General features: G+C 42.8%; 1 protein-coding gene across 5 annotated transcripts in view; it reads left to right on the top strand.

Moving 5' to 3' along the window:
• The window catches only part of ABCB4 (ATP binding cassette subfamily B member 4), a 76,403-nt gene that overhangs the window by 41,005 nt on the left and 18,296 nt on the right, over positions 1–17,102 (top strand). For all 5 annotated transcript variants that reach the window (XM_070470112.1, XM_070470103.1, XM_070470129.1 and 2 more), the window contains 5 exons: positions 520–666; positions 2,940–3,044; positions 13,829–13,906; positions 15,516–15,599; positions 16,840–17,043. In XM_070470112.1, the coding sequence (XP_070326213.1) occupies positions 520–666; positions 2,940–3,044; positions 13,829–13,906; positions 15,516–15,599; positions 16,840–17,043 (618 nt within the window). The remainder of the gene's footprint in view (positions 1–519; positions 667–2,939; positions 3,045–13,828; positions 13,907–15,515; positions 15,600–16,839; positions 17,044–17,102) is intronic.

The following is a 17,102-nucleotide window of genomic DNA, read 5'->3' as shown; positions in this document are numbered from 1 at the left end:
TGATGGACTCCCTCAGCTTATGCTGTGCAGTCCATTTGTTGTCGTTCAGTCACTCGGTCATGCCCAGCTCTTTGCGACCCCATGGGCTCCAGCATGTTAGGCTTCCCTGTCCCTCACTATCTTCCGGAGTTTGCTCAACTGCACACCTATTAAGTCAGTGATGCCATCCAACCATATCATCCTCTGTCGTCCCCTTCTTCTCCTGCCTCCAATCTTTCCCAGCATCAGGGTCTTTTTCAATGAGTAGACTCTTCGCATCGGGTGGTCAAAGTATTGGAGCTTCAGCTTCAGCATCAGTCCTTCCAGTGAATGAATATTCAGGGTTGATTTCCTTTAGGATTGACAGGGACATAGTTAACATCTTGTCACATCCTGTGGGACCCTCCTGTGGTCTGCCATGGCCTCGTCATTCCCTCCACCCAACTTGTAAGTTCCTGGAGGGCAGGCCGCGCCCTCTCCGGGTCCACACTCGTGACTGTGGTGTTGCTGCCTGTTCGTCTTGATGTGTGTGTGTTCTAGGATGAATCTGTGCCACCGGTGTCTTTTCTGAAGATCCTGAAACTGAACAAGACAGAGTGGCCCTACTTAGTGGTGGGAACCCTGTGCGCTGTTGCCAACGGGGCGCTCCAGCCGGCCTTCTCGGTCATCTTCTCGGAAATGATAGCGGTGAGTGTGGAAACACCACTGGATGGCCTGAGTGAAATCACTTCACCAGGAAGTCAGTTCTCATGCCAGCCCGGTCCACTCTGCAGTAAGGCAGCCTCCAATGAAACTAAGCCAAAGGCTTTCATTCCCTGTTGAGGAAAGCCGTGAGGCAAAAGAAAAAGTCAGCCAGTTATGCTATCAAGGAAATTAGAAACTGCAAGGTCCCTGAAGGAGGTGTTCTAGTCACTCCCTCCGCTCGGGTGAACTGGTGTCGGGCTGTGATCCCCACCCTGTTTGTGGAGAGGAGATGCCCACCTCACAGGATGGCTGGGTGGTGGGAGTGGGGGAAAAGTTCAAGTCTCAAGGGCTTAAGAGGCCGGGCTCTGGGCTCAGACCCCCTCACCATTTAATTGCTGTGCTAAGTCGCTTCAGTCATGTCTGACTCTTTGCAACCCTGTGGAGCCCAGCAGGCCCCTCTGTCCATGGGATTCTCCAGGAAAGAATACTGGAGTGGGTTGCCATGTCCTCCTTCAGGGCACCTTGCTGACCCAAGGATATAACTTACGTCTCTTACGTCTCCTGCATTTTAAGTGGGTTCTTTACCATTAGCACCACCTGCGAGGCCCCCAATTGCCGTGAAAACTTGGGCAGATGCTTCACCTTGCTGCACCTCAGTTTGTTCATCTGTAAAACAAACCTACCTCCTAGAATGGCTGATGATTAAGAGATGATAAAAACTATATGCCAATAAAAATTTTTAAAAAGAGAGATGATATAAGTAACGATTAATATACAGAAAGCATTTAAGAGTGTCTACCTCAAAGTATTAAAAAGTGCTACATCATTGTTCAGTAATCCTTACAAGGCTTGGAGAGGTTGAGACACAGAGAGAAAACTACAATCCAGTTGTTAAATTCCCTGAGGGATGTTTATCAGAAGTGATCAGAAATATCTAAGGCTCCATAAAATCTAACATTTATATTTTATAACCTTAGTTAATCTCTAATGTTATCAGAGAGAATTTTTATTAGAGTTGAATTATTCCCCATCATATAAAGAATTTATTATGTTTCTGAATTGGAATGTTGGTCTACAACTAAGACCACAAATTAAAAAATAAATGAATTAGGGAGAACCCACCAACTGTTTTCACGGTACAGAATAAGGCAATCCCTGACTCTCTTGCAATTCAAAAACAGTGTGGGCTGTATTCATATGTGGGGGCCTCTTCTTGGTGTCAAACGGAGCTTTTGGAGATTGAGTAGAGAACAAAATAAACCAAGTCCTGCCCCTAAACAGTTTACTTTCTATTGGGACAGATACATAACACACACACACACACATACAAAACAAGTATATTACACATCACAGGATGGCAGACAGTTTAAAAGCACAGTCAGGCAGTGGAGGGGCTGGCAATGGGGGTGATGTGTCGTGCGGTTTGGTCGGGAGAGACCTCTTTGGGCCGAGGCCCTGTGGGGTGGGGTGGGGTGGGAGGCAGGTGAGGGGCAGAAGGAGTTCAGGCAGAGGGAGCAGCAGGTGCAGAAGAAGAGGAATAAATATGACAGTGTTCGCCCACCACAGTCCATGTGCAGTGTTTCAACCCATGTCAACAACCACACGCAGCAAGTCCTCCACAGGCGGACCTGCAGGTTGCGAACTTTCAAAGACGCAAACTCACATGCCAGGCCCTGTATGCCGCTGTTGTACTGCGGTACTTTACAGGGTTCTGTTCTATACGATTAAAAGGATTTCCTTTATTTTTTGCGTTTGTTTTTCATGTGTGCATTATTTGTGCGGTATTATAAACATGCTACTATGCAGCCGATGGTGTTTGTGGGGGTATCTAGGCTAACTTTGTTGGATTTACAAAAAAAAAAAATTGGACTTATGAACCTGCTCTTGGAACTGAGCTCATTCATATGTAGGGCACTTACTGTGTTCCTCAAATTCATGGAGACAGGAAGTAGAATGGTGGGACTAGATGGCTAGGGGTGGGGTCGTGGCAGTCCCTGTTGAATGGGTTAGGATTTCATTGTGGATGATGAAGAGTTATGGAAATGGATGGTGGCAGAGGTGGCACAACACTCTGAATATCCTTCGCACCACTGCGTAGTACACTTAAAATCTACCACTTAGCTAACTTGATATTACATGTATTTTACCACAGTTAAAAAAAAGACAACACATATTCCAAACCTAGTTTTTAAAATGGGATGCTCAAGCCATTGTTTCTGGGAGGAATATACAAGGTTCATGTAATCCAAGCGGGTATTTTAAATGTCCTCTTGTAGATTTTTGGACCAGGAGATGACGAAGTGAAGCAGCAGAAATGCAACATGTTCTCATTGCTTTTCTTAGGCCTGGGAATTATTTCCTTTTTTACTTTCTTCCTTCAGGTAGGTACCTATAATTTGATTTTCTTTATTGAGTCTGTATTCAAGTAGAGAATATAGATTAATTATCAATTAGACTTTCATTAATTATATGTTAATACAGATTAATTGATTAATCAAAATCCAATAAAGGAAACAGGTTATCCAAACCTTAGCTTTGCTGCTATATAGCACAGTGAGCTCAGCTCAGCGCTCTGTGATGACCCAGAGGGGTGGGAAGGGATATATGTATAATATATGTATACTTATAGCTGATTAATGCCATTGTACAGCAGAAACTAACACATTGTAAAGCAAGTATACTCCAGTTTAAAATTTTTTAAAAATGTAAAAACCCTTAGCTTTGATTAGGAGTTTCCAAATCTTAGACTGAAATGAATTACAGACTCAGTTGGCACAAGGCTCTCTGAGAGGGCAGAGTCCTAAGTAGTAGGCATTGTGACTTCCCTGGGTGCTAAGTTACATCATGTTACAGGTTGGCCCTCTGTAGACATTCATTGCCAAGGAGGAAAGAGACTTTAATTCACAGGACAACATAAGTCCCATTTAAATGCAACGAGACATAAACTGAAAAAAAAATTAGTACAACAGCACTCTTTTTTTTTTTCCATTTATTTTTATTAGTTGGAGGCTAATTACTTTACATCATTGCAGTGGTTTTTGTCATACATTGAAATGAATTATCCATGGATTTACATGTATTCCCCATCCCAGTCCCCCCTCCCACCTCCCTCTCCACCCGATCCCTCTGGGTCTTCCCAGTGCACCAGGCCCGAGCACTTGTCTCATGCACCCAACGTGGGCTGGTGATCTGTTTCACCCTAGATAATATACATGTTTCGATGCTGTTCTCTTGAAACATCCCACCCTCGCCTTCTCCCAGAGTCCACAAGTCTGTTCTATACATCTGAGTCTCTTTTTCTGTTTTGCATATAGGGTTATCGTTACCATCTTTCTAAATTCCATATATATGTGTTAGTATGCTGTAATGGTCTTTATCTTTCTGGCTTACTTCACTCTGTATAATGGGCTCCAGTTTCATCCATCTCATTAGAACTGATTCAAATGAATTCTTTTTAATGGCTGAATAATATTCCATGGTGTATATGTACCACAGCTTCCTCATCCATTCGTCTGCTGATGGGCATCTAGGTTGCTTCCATGTCCTGGCTATTATAAACAGTGCTGCGATGAACATTGGGGTGCACGTGTCTCTTTCAGATCTGGTTTCCTCGGTGTGTATGCCCAGAAGTGGGATTGCTGGGTCATATGGCAGTTCTATTTCCAGCTTTTTAAGAAATCTCCACACTGTTTTCCATAGTGGCTGTACTAATTTGCATTCCCACCAACAGTGTAAGAGGGTTCCCTTTTCTCCACACCCTCTCCAGCATTTACTGCTTGTAGACTTTTGGATAGCAGCCATCCTGACTGGCGTGTAATGGTACCTCATTGTGGTTTTGATTTGCATTTATCTGATAATGAGTGATGTTGAGCATCTTTTCATGTGTTTGTTAGCCATCTGTATGTCTTCCTTGGAGAAATGTCTGTTTAGTTCTTTGGCCCATTTTTTTGATTGGGTCATTTATTTTTCTGGAGTTGAGCTGGAGGAGTTGCTTGTATATTTTTGAGATTAATCCTTTGTCTGTTGCTTCGTTTGCTATTATTTTCTCCCAATCTGAGAGCTGTCTTTTCACCTTGCTTATAGTTTCCTTTGTTGTGCAAAAGCTTTTAAGTTTCATTAGGTCCCATTTGTTTATTTTTGCTTTTATTTCTAAAATTCTGGGATGTGGGTCATAGAGGATCCTGCTGTGATTTATGTTGGAGAGTGTTTTGCCTATGTTCTCCTCTAGGAGTTTTATAGTTTCTGGTCTTACATTTAGATCTTTAATCCATTTTGAGTTTATTTTTGTGTATGGTGTTAGAAAGCGTTCTAGTTTCATTCTTTTACAAGTGGTTGACCAGTTTTCCCAGCACCACTTGTTAAAGAGGTTGTCTTTTTTCCATTGTATATCCTTGCCTCCTTTGTCAAAGATAAGGTGACCATAGGTTCGTGGATTTATCTCTGGGCTTTCTATTCTGTTCCATTGATCTGTATTTCTGTCTTTGTGCCAATACCATACTGTCTTGATGACTGTGGCTTTGTAGTATAGTCTGAAGTCAGGCAGGTTGATTCCTCCAGTTCCATTCTTCTTTCTCAGGATTACTTTGGCTATTCGAGGTTTTTTGTATTTCCATACAAATTGTGAAATTATTTGTTCTAGTTCTGTGAAAAATACCATTGGTAGTTTGATGGGGATTGCATTGAATCTATAGATTGCTTTGGGTAGTATAGCCATTTTGACAATATTGATTCTTCCAATCCATGAACATGGTATATTTCTCCATCTATTTGTGTCCTCTTTGATTTCTTTCATCAGTGATTTATAGTTTTCTACAGATAGGTCTTTTGTTTCTTTAGGTAGATATACTCCTAAGTATTTTATTCTTTTTGTTGCAATGGTGAATGGTATTGTTTCCTTAATTTCTCTTTCTGTTTTCTCATTGTTAGTGTATAGGAATGCAAGAGATTTCTGTGTGTTAATTTTATATCCTGCAACTTTACTGTATTCATTGATTAGCTCTAGTAACTTTCTGGTAGAGTCTTTAGGGTTTTCTATGTAGAGGATCATGTCATCTGCAAACAGAGAGAGTTTCACTTCTTCTTTTCCTATCTGGATTCCTTTTACTTCTTTTTCTGCCCTGATTGCTGTGGCCAACACTTCCAAAACTATGTTGAATAGTAGTGGTGAGAGTGGGCACCCTTGTATTGTTCCTGATTTCAGGGGAAATGCTTTCAATTTTTCACCATTGAGGGTGATGCTTGCTGTGGGTTTGTCATATATAGCTTTTATTATGTTGAGGTATGTTCCTTCTATTCCTGCTTTCTGGAGAGTTTTAATCATAAATGGATGTTGAATTTTGTCAAAGGCTTTTTCTGCATCTATTGAGATAATCATATGGTTTTTATCTTGCAATTTGTTAATGTGGTGTATTACATTGATTGATTTGCAGACATTAAAGAATCCTTCATTCCTGGGATAGAGCCCACTTGGTCATGATGTGTGATTTTTTTTAATATGTTGTTGGATTCTGTTTGCTAGAATTTTGTTAAGGATTTTTGCATCTATGTTCATCAGTGATATTGGCCTGTAGTTTTCTTTTTTTGTGGCATCTTTGTCTGGTTTTGGGATTAGGGTGATGCTGGCCTCATAGAATGAGTTTGGAAGTTTACCTTCTTCTGCAATTTTCTGGAAGAGTTTGAGTAAGATAGGTGTTAGCTCTTCTCTAAATTTTTGGTAGAATTCAGCTGTGAAGCCATCTGGTCCTGGGCTTTTGTTTGCTGGAAGATTTCTGATTACAGTTTCGATTTCCTTGCTTGTGATGGTTTTGTTAAGATCTTCTATTTCTTCCTGGTTCAACGTTTTGGAAAGTTATCCTTCTCTAAGAACTTGTCCATTTCTTCCAAGTTGTCCATTTTATTGGCATAGAGCTGCTGGTAGTAGTCTCTTATGATCCTTTGTATTTCAGTGTTGTCTCTTGTGATCTCTCCATTTTCATTTCTAATTTTGTTAATTTGGTTCTTCTCCCTTTGTTTCTTAATGAGTCTTGCTAATGGTTTGTCAATTTTGTTTATTTTTTCAAAAAACCAGCTTTTAGCTTTGTTAATTTTTGCTATGATCTCTTTAGTTTCTTTTGCATTTATTTCTGCCCTAATTTTTAAGATTTCTTTCCTTCTGCTAACCCTGGGGTTCTTCATTTCTTCCTCCTCTAGTTGCTTTAGGTGTAGAGTTAGGTTATTTATTTGACTTTTTTCTTGTTTCTTGAGGTAGGCCTGTAATGCTATGAATCTTCCCCTTAGCACTGCTTTTACAGTGTCCCATAGGTTTTGGGTTGTTGTGTTTTCATTTTCATTCATTTCTATGCATATTTTGATTTCTTTTTTGATTTCTTCTATGATTTGTTGGTTATTCAGAAGCGTGTTGTTTAGCCTCCATATGTTTGAATTTTTAATAATTTTTTTCCTGTAATTGAGATCTAATCTTACTGCACTGTGGTCAGAAAAGATGACTGGAATGATTTCAGTTTTTTTGAATTTACCAAGACTAGATTTATGGCCCAGGATGTGATCTATTCTGGAGAAGGTTCCGTGTGCACTTGAGAAAAAGGTGAAGTTGATTGTTTTGGGGTGAAACGTCCTATAGATGTCAATTAGGTCTAGCTGGTCCATTGTGTCCGTTAAAGTTTGTGTTTCCTTGTTCATTTTCTGTTTAGTTGATCTATCCATAGTTGTGAGTGGGGTATTAAAGTCTCCTACTATTATTGTGTTACTATTAATTTCCTCTTTCATACTCGTTAGCGTTTGCCTTACATACTGCAGTGCTCCTATGTTGGGTGCATATATATTTATAATTGTTATATCTTCTTCTTGGATTGATCCTTTGATCATTATGTAGTGTCCATCTTTGTCTCTTTTCACAGCCTTTATTTGAAAGTCTATTTTATCTGATACGAGTATTGCGACTCCTGCTTTCTTTTGGTCTCCGTTTGCGTGGAATATTTTTTTCCAGCCCTTCACTTTTAGTCTGTATGTGTCCCTTGTTTTGAGGTGGGTCTCTTGTAGACAGCATATATAGGGGTCTTGCTTTTGTATCCATTCAGCCAGCCTTTGTCTTTTGGTTGGGGCATTCAACCCATTTACATTTAAGGTAATTATTGATAGGTATGGTCCCGTTGCCATTTATTTTGTTGTTTAGGGTTGACGTATATACCACCTTTCTGTGTTTCCTGTCTAGAGAAGATCCTTTAGTATTTGTTGAAGAGCTGGTTTGGTGGTGCTGAATTCTCTCAGCTTTTGCTTGTCTGTAAAGCTTTTGAGTTCTCCTTCATATCTGAATGAGATCCTTGCTGGCTAGAGTAATCTAGGTTGTAGGTTATTCTCTTTCATTACTTTAAGTATGTCCTGCCATTCCTTTCTGGCCTGAAGGGTTTCTATTGATAGATCAGCTGTTATCCTTATGGGAATCCCTTTGTGTGTTATTTGTTGTTTCTCCCTTGCTGCTTTTAATATTTGTTCTTTGTGTTTGATCTTTGTTAATTTGATTAATATGTGTCTTGGGGTGTTTCGCCTTGGGTTTATCCTGTTTGGGACTCTCTGGGTTTCTTGGACTTGGGTGGCTATTTCCTTCCCTGTTTTAGGGAAGTTTTCAGCTATTATCTCCTCGAGTATCTTCTCATGGCCTTTCTTTTTGTCTTCTTCTTCTGGGACTCCTATGATTCGAATGTTGGGGCGTTTCATGTTGTCCCAGAGGTCCCTGAGGTTGTCCTCATTTCTTTTGATTCTTTTTTCTTTTTTCCTCTCTGCTTCATTTATTTCCACCATTTTATCTTCTAACTCACTTATCCTATCTTCTGTCTCTGTTATTCTACTCATGGTTCCCTCCAGAGTGTTTTTGATCTCATTTATTTCATTATTAATTTTTAATTGACTTTTTTAAAATTTCTTCTAGGTCCTTGTTAAACATTTCTTGCATCTTCTCAATCTTTGTCTCCAGGCTATTTATTTGTAACTCCATTTTGTTTTCAAGATTTTGGATCATTTTTATTATCATTATTCTAAATTCTTTTTCAGGTAGATTCCCTATTTCCTCCTCTTTTGTTTGACTTGATGGGCTTTTTTCATGTTCCTTTAGCTGTTGGTTATTTCTCTGCCTTTTCATCTTGTTTAGATTGCTGTGTCTGGAGTGGGCTTTATGTATTCTTGTGGTCTGAGGTTCCTTTTTATTGTGGAGGTTTCACCCAGTGGATGGGGTTGGATGATTGGTTTGTCAAGGTTTCCTGGTTAGGGAAGCTTGTGTCAGCGTTTTGGTGAGTGGAATTGGATTTCTTCTCTCTGGAGTGCAATGGAGTGTCCAGTAATGAGTTTTGCGATGGGTCTCTGTGTTAGGTGTGACTTTGGAGAGCCTGTATGTTGACACTCAGGTCTATGTTCCTGCGTTGCTAAAGAATTTGCGTGGTATGTCTTGTTCTGGAGCTTATTGGCTCTTGGGTGGTGGTTGGTTTTGGTGTAGGTATGGAAGCTTTTGGATGCTCTCTTATTCCTTAATGTTCCATGTAGTCAGGAGTTTTCTGGTTTTCTCAGGATTTGGGCTTAAGTCTCCTGCCTCTGGATTTCAGTTTTATTCTTCCAATAGTCTCAAGACTTCTCCAACTATACAGCACTGATAATAAAACTTCTAGGTTAATGGTGAAAAGATTCTCCACCTTGAGAGACAACCAGAGAGGTTCACAGAGTTACATGAAGAATAGGAGAGGGAGGAAGGAGATAGAGGTGAGCAGGAGGAGAAAAAGGGGACTCAAGAGGAGAGAGACAGATCTACACAGTTATCTGTTCCCAAAGTGTTCTCCGTAGCCCAGACACCCACAAAGATTCACAGAGTTGGATTCGGAAGAGAAGGGGAAAGGAGGAAATAGAGGTGTTCTGAGGTAAAAAACAGAGAGTCAAAAGTGGGAGAGTAATCACCACACTCCTGAATAGAAATGGGAACTGAATATTGGATTCTTAAATGTCCAAAATTTATATCACATACTACTGAAAAACAAAGATTAAAAATCTAGTGTAGAGGTTAGACTCTTTGAAATACAATATTTAAAAACAAAAACAAAAACACACAAAAAATTTAGAACTGTATATGAAGTTCGGTTTAAAAATAGGGTTTCTCTCTCTCTTTTTTTTTTTTTTGGCAAGGTTATAGTGAAATGAAAATGAAAATTAAGGAATAATAGAGGAGTATTAGAGGACTTTAAAAGGAAATAGGAGAGAAAAACAAGAAAAAGAAAAAAATTTTTTCCCTAATTAAAAAAATCGTAAGAATATATGAAAATGAAAGTTGAGGAGTAATGGGGGAGTAATAGGGAATTTTAAAAGACAATAAAAGAGAAAAAATAAAAAATTAAAAAAAGGAACCAGAAAAAAAAATTTTTTTTTTAATTAAAAAAAATATATACATATATATCTAGGAATTTCTCTGGAGTTGTTGTGGTCAGCGTAGGTTCAGTTCAATTTCAGATAGCTCCTCTTTCCAGCTTACACTTCTTGATATCTGTAGGCCCCTTCCGGTGTAGGCGGTGTTACCTTCAGGGATTTTAATCTGTTGCACTGGTCCTTTCTGAAGCGGTTCCCTTTGTTTATTTGGCTTCTGTTTGCCGTCTCTTCGGTGTCTAATTTCCGCCCTGACACAGGGGGCGGAGGTGATCTCTTATTTAGGTTCTCTAGTTCAGTTCAGTCCTGCTACGGGGAGGGCGGGGTGCTGCAGACAGATACCGCTCTGTGTGGATAGCACTCACTGTGTTCCGGCCACACTGGGTTTGCCCCGCTCACGGGTGTCAGTGCTTTCCCCGTCTACACTGCTCAGGCTCCTGGCTGCTCTATATGGAGCGGGCCCTGCGTTGAGTGCGGTTCCAGTTTTCTTCCACAAAAGCACGGATTCGGTTGCGCCTGTATTTTGTGCCTTCCCCGGCCTGAGCGGTTCAGGCAGCCAGGCGCTTGGGCGTACTCTCCCCGGGTGCAGCGCGCCTTTTCACTCCGCGTCGAGCGGCCCAGGCAGCCAGAGGCTTGGGCGCAATCTCCCTGCGTACGGTGCGCTTTTTCCCTCCACGGCCCCAGTGCGCGCCGCCAGTCGGGTCTCAGGAAGTCTTTAGATAGGAACCGGGGGCCTGTTTGCAGTGTGGGAGGGGGTGGCTTCTCAGGGGCTGAGTTTGCCCTTTTCCCCTCCCCCTGCCTCCTACCTCTAGCGGGGATGGGCCGGCTCGTCTCTGGAGTTTCTCAGTCCCTTTGTTTTGCGAACCGCTGGCAGTGTGTTCGGGCCAGTTAATTTTGTCCCTCGCTATCCCACAGTTTAAAAAAGCTCCCTCCGATTGCTCTCAGGGTCTTCGGGCAGGTCCTTACCCTAAGCAATGCCGCCCGCTCCTCTCCGTTCCGCCCCTGCTTGTTGCTGGCAGGTACGGGCGTCTGGGGTACTTTTCTGCTGGGAGTTGCTTTTAGGCACGTAATCTGTGGGCCTTGTTTAATTTTTCCCTCCCAGTTAGATTGCCGAAAACTTCCCCCAGTCCCGCCAGTGCGAGGGTTTCCTGGTGATTGGAAACTTCCTCTATTAAGACTCCCTTCCCGGGACGGGTCTCCATCCATAGCTCTTTTGACTCCCTTTTTATCTTTTATATTTTGTCCTACCTCCCTTCAAAGACAATGGGCTGCTTTTCTGGGCACCTGATGTCCTCTGCTAGCAATCAGAGGTTGTTTTGTGAAATTTGCTCAGTGTTCAAATGTTCTTTCGATGAATTTGTAGGGGAGAAAGTGGTCTCCCCGTCCTATTCCTCCACCATCTTGGCTCCTCCTCCCATTCCAATATTCTTGCCTGGAGAATCCATGGAGAGAAGAGCCTTTACCGAGGCCAAGCTCGCTCTGCTCACTGCACAAGAGGCCGAGGAATCTGAGAGACGAGGTGTTGAGCAAGGAATACGATTTTACTCAGAAAGCTGGCTGACCAAGAAGACGGCAAACTAACATCTCAAAGTAACCCTCTTACTGGAGACTGGATGCCAGATTCTCTTCTAGATCAGAGATTGGGGGAGGGGAGCACTCTCTTTTTGAAACTGAAAGTGTTAGTTGCTCAGTTGTGTCCAACTCTTTGCAACCCCGTGGACTGTGGCCCACCAAGTTCCTCTGTCCATGAGATCATCCAGGCAAGAATACTGCAGTAAGTAGTCATTCCCTACCCTGGGAGATCTTCCCGACCCTAGGATCGAACCTGGGTCTCCACATTGCAGGCAGATTCTTTACTGTCTAAGCCACCTTACTCTTTACATAATATCAAGTAACTTCTCTGATCTTTTCTTCCTTGATGAACTCTTTGAAAGAATGAACATTATACTGCATTTAGATATTATAGACCTGCCCAAAATGAACTAGTAAGCTCTGTACTTGTCTACCTAGACTCTTACCAGTGGCTTTTTGTCTCTTTAACTCAGTGCCTTTCTAATACAATCCATTAAGTCCACAAGATATTTCCTAGTCATGCCTAGTGTGTTTCTCTTTTGCTATTGTTGAGCCAGTGGTAAAAGTAAGCCAAGATTTTTGTTTAGGAATGATTGCCTTGCTGGTGGCAACTCAGTGTCCAATGTAGCCACAAGCCCCGGTGTGTTAGGGAGTGGAGCTAGTTACAAACACGTGCTGCGCCAACACTCAACGTGGCTGGAGACCCATCCCAGGACTCCAGAAGCAAGCCCAGCTGTGGACATCTGGGCTGCTCTCTATAATTAGAAAGAGGGAAGTGTCTGGCAAGGATGCTGGGAGAAGACAAGTAGACTGACCATTGGCTGATATGAAAGCAGGCAGAGCTGTGACGGGGAAGCAGCAAACTCACTTGGAGCCAGCACTAGAGACATCTGTCTACACCAGGGGTCCCCAGCCTCCAGGATCTAACTCCTGATGATCTGAGGTGAAGCTGATGTAATAATAATAGGAATAAAGTACACAATAAATGTAATGCCCTTGCATCATCCCCAAACCATCTCTCCACCCCATCTGTCAAAAAATTGTCTTCCATGAAACTGGTCCCTGATGCCAAAAAGCTTGGGGACCAATTTTTGTTGTTTTTCAGCCACTCATTTGTGTCTGACTCTTTGCAACCTCATGGACTGCAGCATGTCAGGCCTCCCTGTCCTTCACTGTCTCCCAGAGTTTACTCAAACTCATGTCCATTGAGTTGGTGATGCCATTCAACCATCTCATCCTCTGTCACCCACTTCTCCTCCTGCCTTCAGTCTTTCCCAGCATCAGGGTCTTTTCCAGTGAGTCAGCTCTTGCATCAGGTGGCCAAAGTATTGGAGCCTCAGCTTCAGCATCAGTCCTTCCTATGAACATTAAGGATGATTTCCTTTAGGATTGACTGGTTTGATCTCCTTGCTGTCCAAGGGACTCTCAAGAGTCTTCTCAAGCACCACAGGTCAAAAGCATCAATTCTTTGGCACTCAGCCTTCTTTATGGTCCATCTCTCACATCCATACATGACTACTGGAAAAACCATAGCTTTGACTAGATGGACCTTTGTTGGCAAAGTGATGTCTCTGTAGACTACAGGAGCCAAAATTCATCCCAGCATAGAATTTTGTTACTTGCATTGGAGACCGTTTTGCTTCAAGCAGTAGGTATACTCTGAAGGTTGTAATTAAGACAGTATTATTCTCACTGAGATGTTATCCATGAGAATTTTGAAAAGGAAGTCTCTTTAGAATGGGTCAGAAGCCAATTTCTAAGACACATTTACAGATTTTGGTCTTAGGATTCTATTGTATACCAGTAATTTACCAGTATATGAATTTTTTATTTTTGTTTTTTTATGGAAATGGAGTTGATTTACAATGTTAATTTCTGCTGTACAGCAAAATGATTCAGTTATAAATATATAAACATTTTAAAATATTCTTTTCCATATGGTTTATCATAGGACACTGAATATAGTTCTCTTTGCTGTGTAGTAGGTCCTTGCTGTTTATCTATTCCAGCTGCAATAGCATACATCTAGCAGCACATGAATTTGAAGTTGGGACTTTGAGTTAGTATCTGATCATAAAATTTGTTATTTGAATAGTTGAGTCATATATAAATATTATAGAATTCCATGTGAATACACATACTTGTGTCAGAATGCTTGTGATGATTAAGAGAGACAAGAGCATTTCTTTCTGCCCAGGGCTTCACGTTTGGGAAGGCTGGTGAGATCCTCACCACGAGGCTACGGTCAATGGCTTTTAAAGTGATGTTGAGACAGGTAGGTGTGCGCACCAGGGCAGTGTTTTCCTTTCCTTTCAAGCCTCACTGTGCTGCCCTCTGTGCTGTGGGTCCCGGGTGTTCATGCAGGAACTGGTCAGATCCCCGCTAGTTGTACTAGCCCTTCAGCATCCAAAGACCTCTTAGGGTTTCCGTGGGGATAGGCTTAGTTTATGTAATAAATAAGGGCTGGTATGTCATGACTTCGGGGGCTTCTTTTGCAACTCCCTCTATCTACGTGGATACTCTCACTTCAAGGATCTGTCTGTGTTTTCTGGATTCTGTGCAGGCCCTCGGAGTCACTTGAGACACCAGGATGCCTTTCAACAAAGGCAACAATGATTGGCAGGGTTTCTGCCCAACAGTTGATGCGACTTACTAAGGGTGTCACCACGTGTTGATCATTGAGTTTTGTTTGACCGCTTCTTCCATGTTGGTTCACTTGTTGGTTCACTCCAGCATCACTCACTATGTCCCAGATGGTGTGCTGGTCTTTGGGACTATCACGTGCATTGTGCGCCCCATCAGGAGGGTGACACCTAGTACAGGACTCATGGGAAGATGTGCAGGCATGAATTCTCTATTTTATAGAGAAGGCTTAAGAGAGGGCCAGAATATTATCCATGTAGTTGACAGGAACGGATGACATTCTGGTTCACAGGAGGGCACAGGGCTGGTATCATATTTTGTGCAAGACTTTTTTCAGTGTCTTTTAAACTGTTGCTATGTAGGGAAAATTATTTTATATGAAACTAAAAGATTCTGTGGATGAGGGGCATATAATTAAAATCATATCTAAGACTTTAAATTTTTTGAAATTTCTTTCTTTCTTTATTTTTGGTGGCACTGAGTCTTCATTGCTGTTCAGGCTTTTCTCTAGTTGCTGCAAGAGGGGCCTCCTCTTGAGTTGTGGTGCGTGGGCTTCTCGTGTCGCAGTGTACGGACTCTGGGGCACACACGGGCTTCAGTAGTTGGGGCGCCCGGACTCTAGAGCACAGGCTCAATAGTTGAGGTGCATAGGCTTTGCGTTGACCCACGGCATGTGGGATCTTCTTGGACCAGGGATCAAACTCGTCTCCTGCACTGGAAGGTGGATTCTTTACCACTGAGGCACCAGAGAGGCCCTAAGATAGACTCTTTCATCCCTGCTTCAAATAAACACAACAAAACATGGTGAGAAACCAGGGCTGATGATCTCATGCCTAGAATTTAGAAGAAAGAGCCATGTCCAGCCCAGCTCCACCACCCTTTGTGAGCGGAGTGGTCCCATCAGGGAGCAGGTGTTGGGGGCACAGGTTTGAGGAGTGGGTGGGTGGACCCGCAGGCACCGCGGTCTCCGGTGAAGCTGGCGGTGAGCTTGGCTGCCATCTGGATAAGCCCCGCACCCGTGGTGTGCTTTCTGGGCGCAGCTGGGAGGGGTCCTATGGGCTCCCAGTGTGTGTTCAGGGCAGGGACCCGGGCTCCCTGCCACATGGGAGGTCTCCCCTATACTCCAACAGCCAAGTTCAGAGTGGGTACTTCCTCAGCATTGAGAGTTTGAGATGTTTCATCTGATTTTTCTCTGCTTGTTTTAATCTGGAACTAACTTAAAGGTGTATCATGTGCCTTAGGACATGAGCTGGTTTGATGATCATAAAAACAGTACTGGTGCACTTTCTACAAGACTTGCAATGGATGCCTCGCAAGTCCAAGGGGTATGTAGACCTCATTCTACTACTGTTTTTCTTCGACTTGGTTTGGGAGAAACATATGGCATAGCTGCCACCTTTAAACTGTCTCAGCTGCAAATAACAGAAAACTCAAACTGGCCTGAACAACAAAGAGGAAGGTTAGACTTGAGGACTTATGGATCCATTGGCTAACAAGTGTCCAGAAGGACCCAGGACTCTGTCTGTTGACTCTGAGCAGCTTTCAGTCCTCAGAATCGGCTTCATGCTGAGGCTCCTTCCCTTGTGGCCACAAGGTGGCTTCTGGGAGCAACCGGATCTATAAGCTTCCTTGTTTTTCATCCGATGGAAGAGAAGGCATACCTGGACCTCAACCGCCAAACAAACACCCTTCCTTTATATCTAACTTAGATTAATTTGGGCCACATACCCAACCCTGAACCAATAACTGGCTCCGGAGGGTGTCGCCCTCTCCCTGGCTTTCGCCCCCAGCCTTGGAGCTGAGGCCTGTTACACAAAGCTCATTGCTTCTGCACAATGCAAGATGTCACCTGTGATGTCCCTATGACATCCCTTGTTTTCTGACTGATGGAAACAGTACTTCATCTTTATGAAGGTTTTCCAGGGGATGGTCTCTTAGGATCTGTACCCTTTGCAACTGATGGTCTCTTGGAGCTCATGAGCCTCCCTCTTATACATGTGAAGCAAACAGGCTTTAAAATGACCAGAGTGTCTGAGGTTTATTTCCTCTTTAAACATTGCCTTCAAGAAAAAGTGTATGTGCCCCATAGCCTCTCCCCAAAGCAGAGCAGTGATGACCTGGTTCTGTGATGCTGAATCCATGTGGTCAGGAAAGGAGTGACAGTTGAAAGGCACAGCCAGAAAATAAGCGTCAGAGCCTCCCAAGTGATGCGTGAGACTACTTTGGGCACCTGATGCGAAGAGCCGACTCATTAAAAGACCCTGATGCTGGGTAAGATTAAGGACAGGAGGAGAAGCGGGTGACAGACAGACATGAGTATGAGCAAACTCTGGGAGATAGTGAGCAACAGGGAAGCCTGGCTTGCTGCAGTCCATGGGGTCAGAAAAGAGTTGGCCACGACTGAGCAGCTAAACAATAACAATCTTGGGTTTATTGTAATGAAAGAGAGCAAATGTTAGCACAGGCATGAATCCCTGTCTCATGGTTCTGACCAGGAGGCTGAAGGCTGCAGCTCACAGATCTGCAACTTCAACTACAGCTCCCTCTCTTCTTTTGCTCATCCAGGCCACTGGGACCAGGTTGGCTCTGATTGCACAGAATACGGCTAACCTTGGAACTGGTATTATCATAGCATTCATCTACGGTTGGCAGTTAACCCTTTTGCTGTTATCGGTTGTTCCAATTATTGCTGTATCAGGAATTGTTGAAATGAAATTGCTGGCTGGAAATGCCAAAAGAGATAAAAAGGAACTGGAAACTGCTGGAAAGGTGGGTCAAATAAGGCTTCAGTGGATATAAGTATGGTTGTTAAGACATGGGTTTTATTT

The sequence above is a fragment of the Odocoileus virginianus genome, chromosome 1 (assembly GCF_023699985.2).
Source record: "Odocoileus virginianus isolate 20LAN1187 ecotype Illinois chromosome 1, Ovbor_1.2, whole genome shotgun sequence".
In the NCBI taxonomy this organism is placed as follows: Eukaryota; Metazoa; Chordata; class Mammalia; order Artiodactyla; family Cervidae; genus Odocoileus; species Odocoileus virginianus.
Note: the sequence above shows the minus strand (reverse complement) of the source record. Positions and strands in the feature narration are given on the sequence as shown.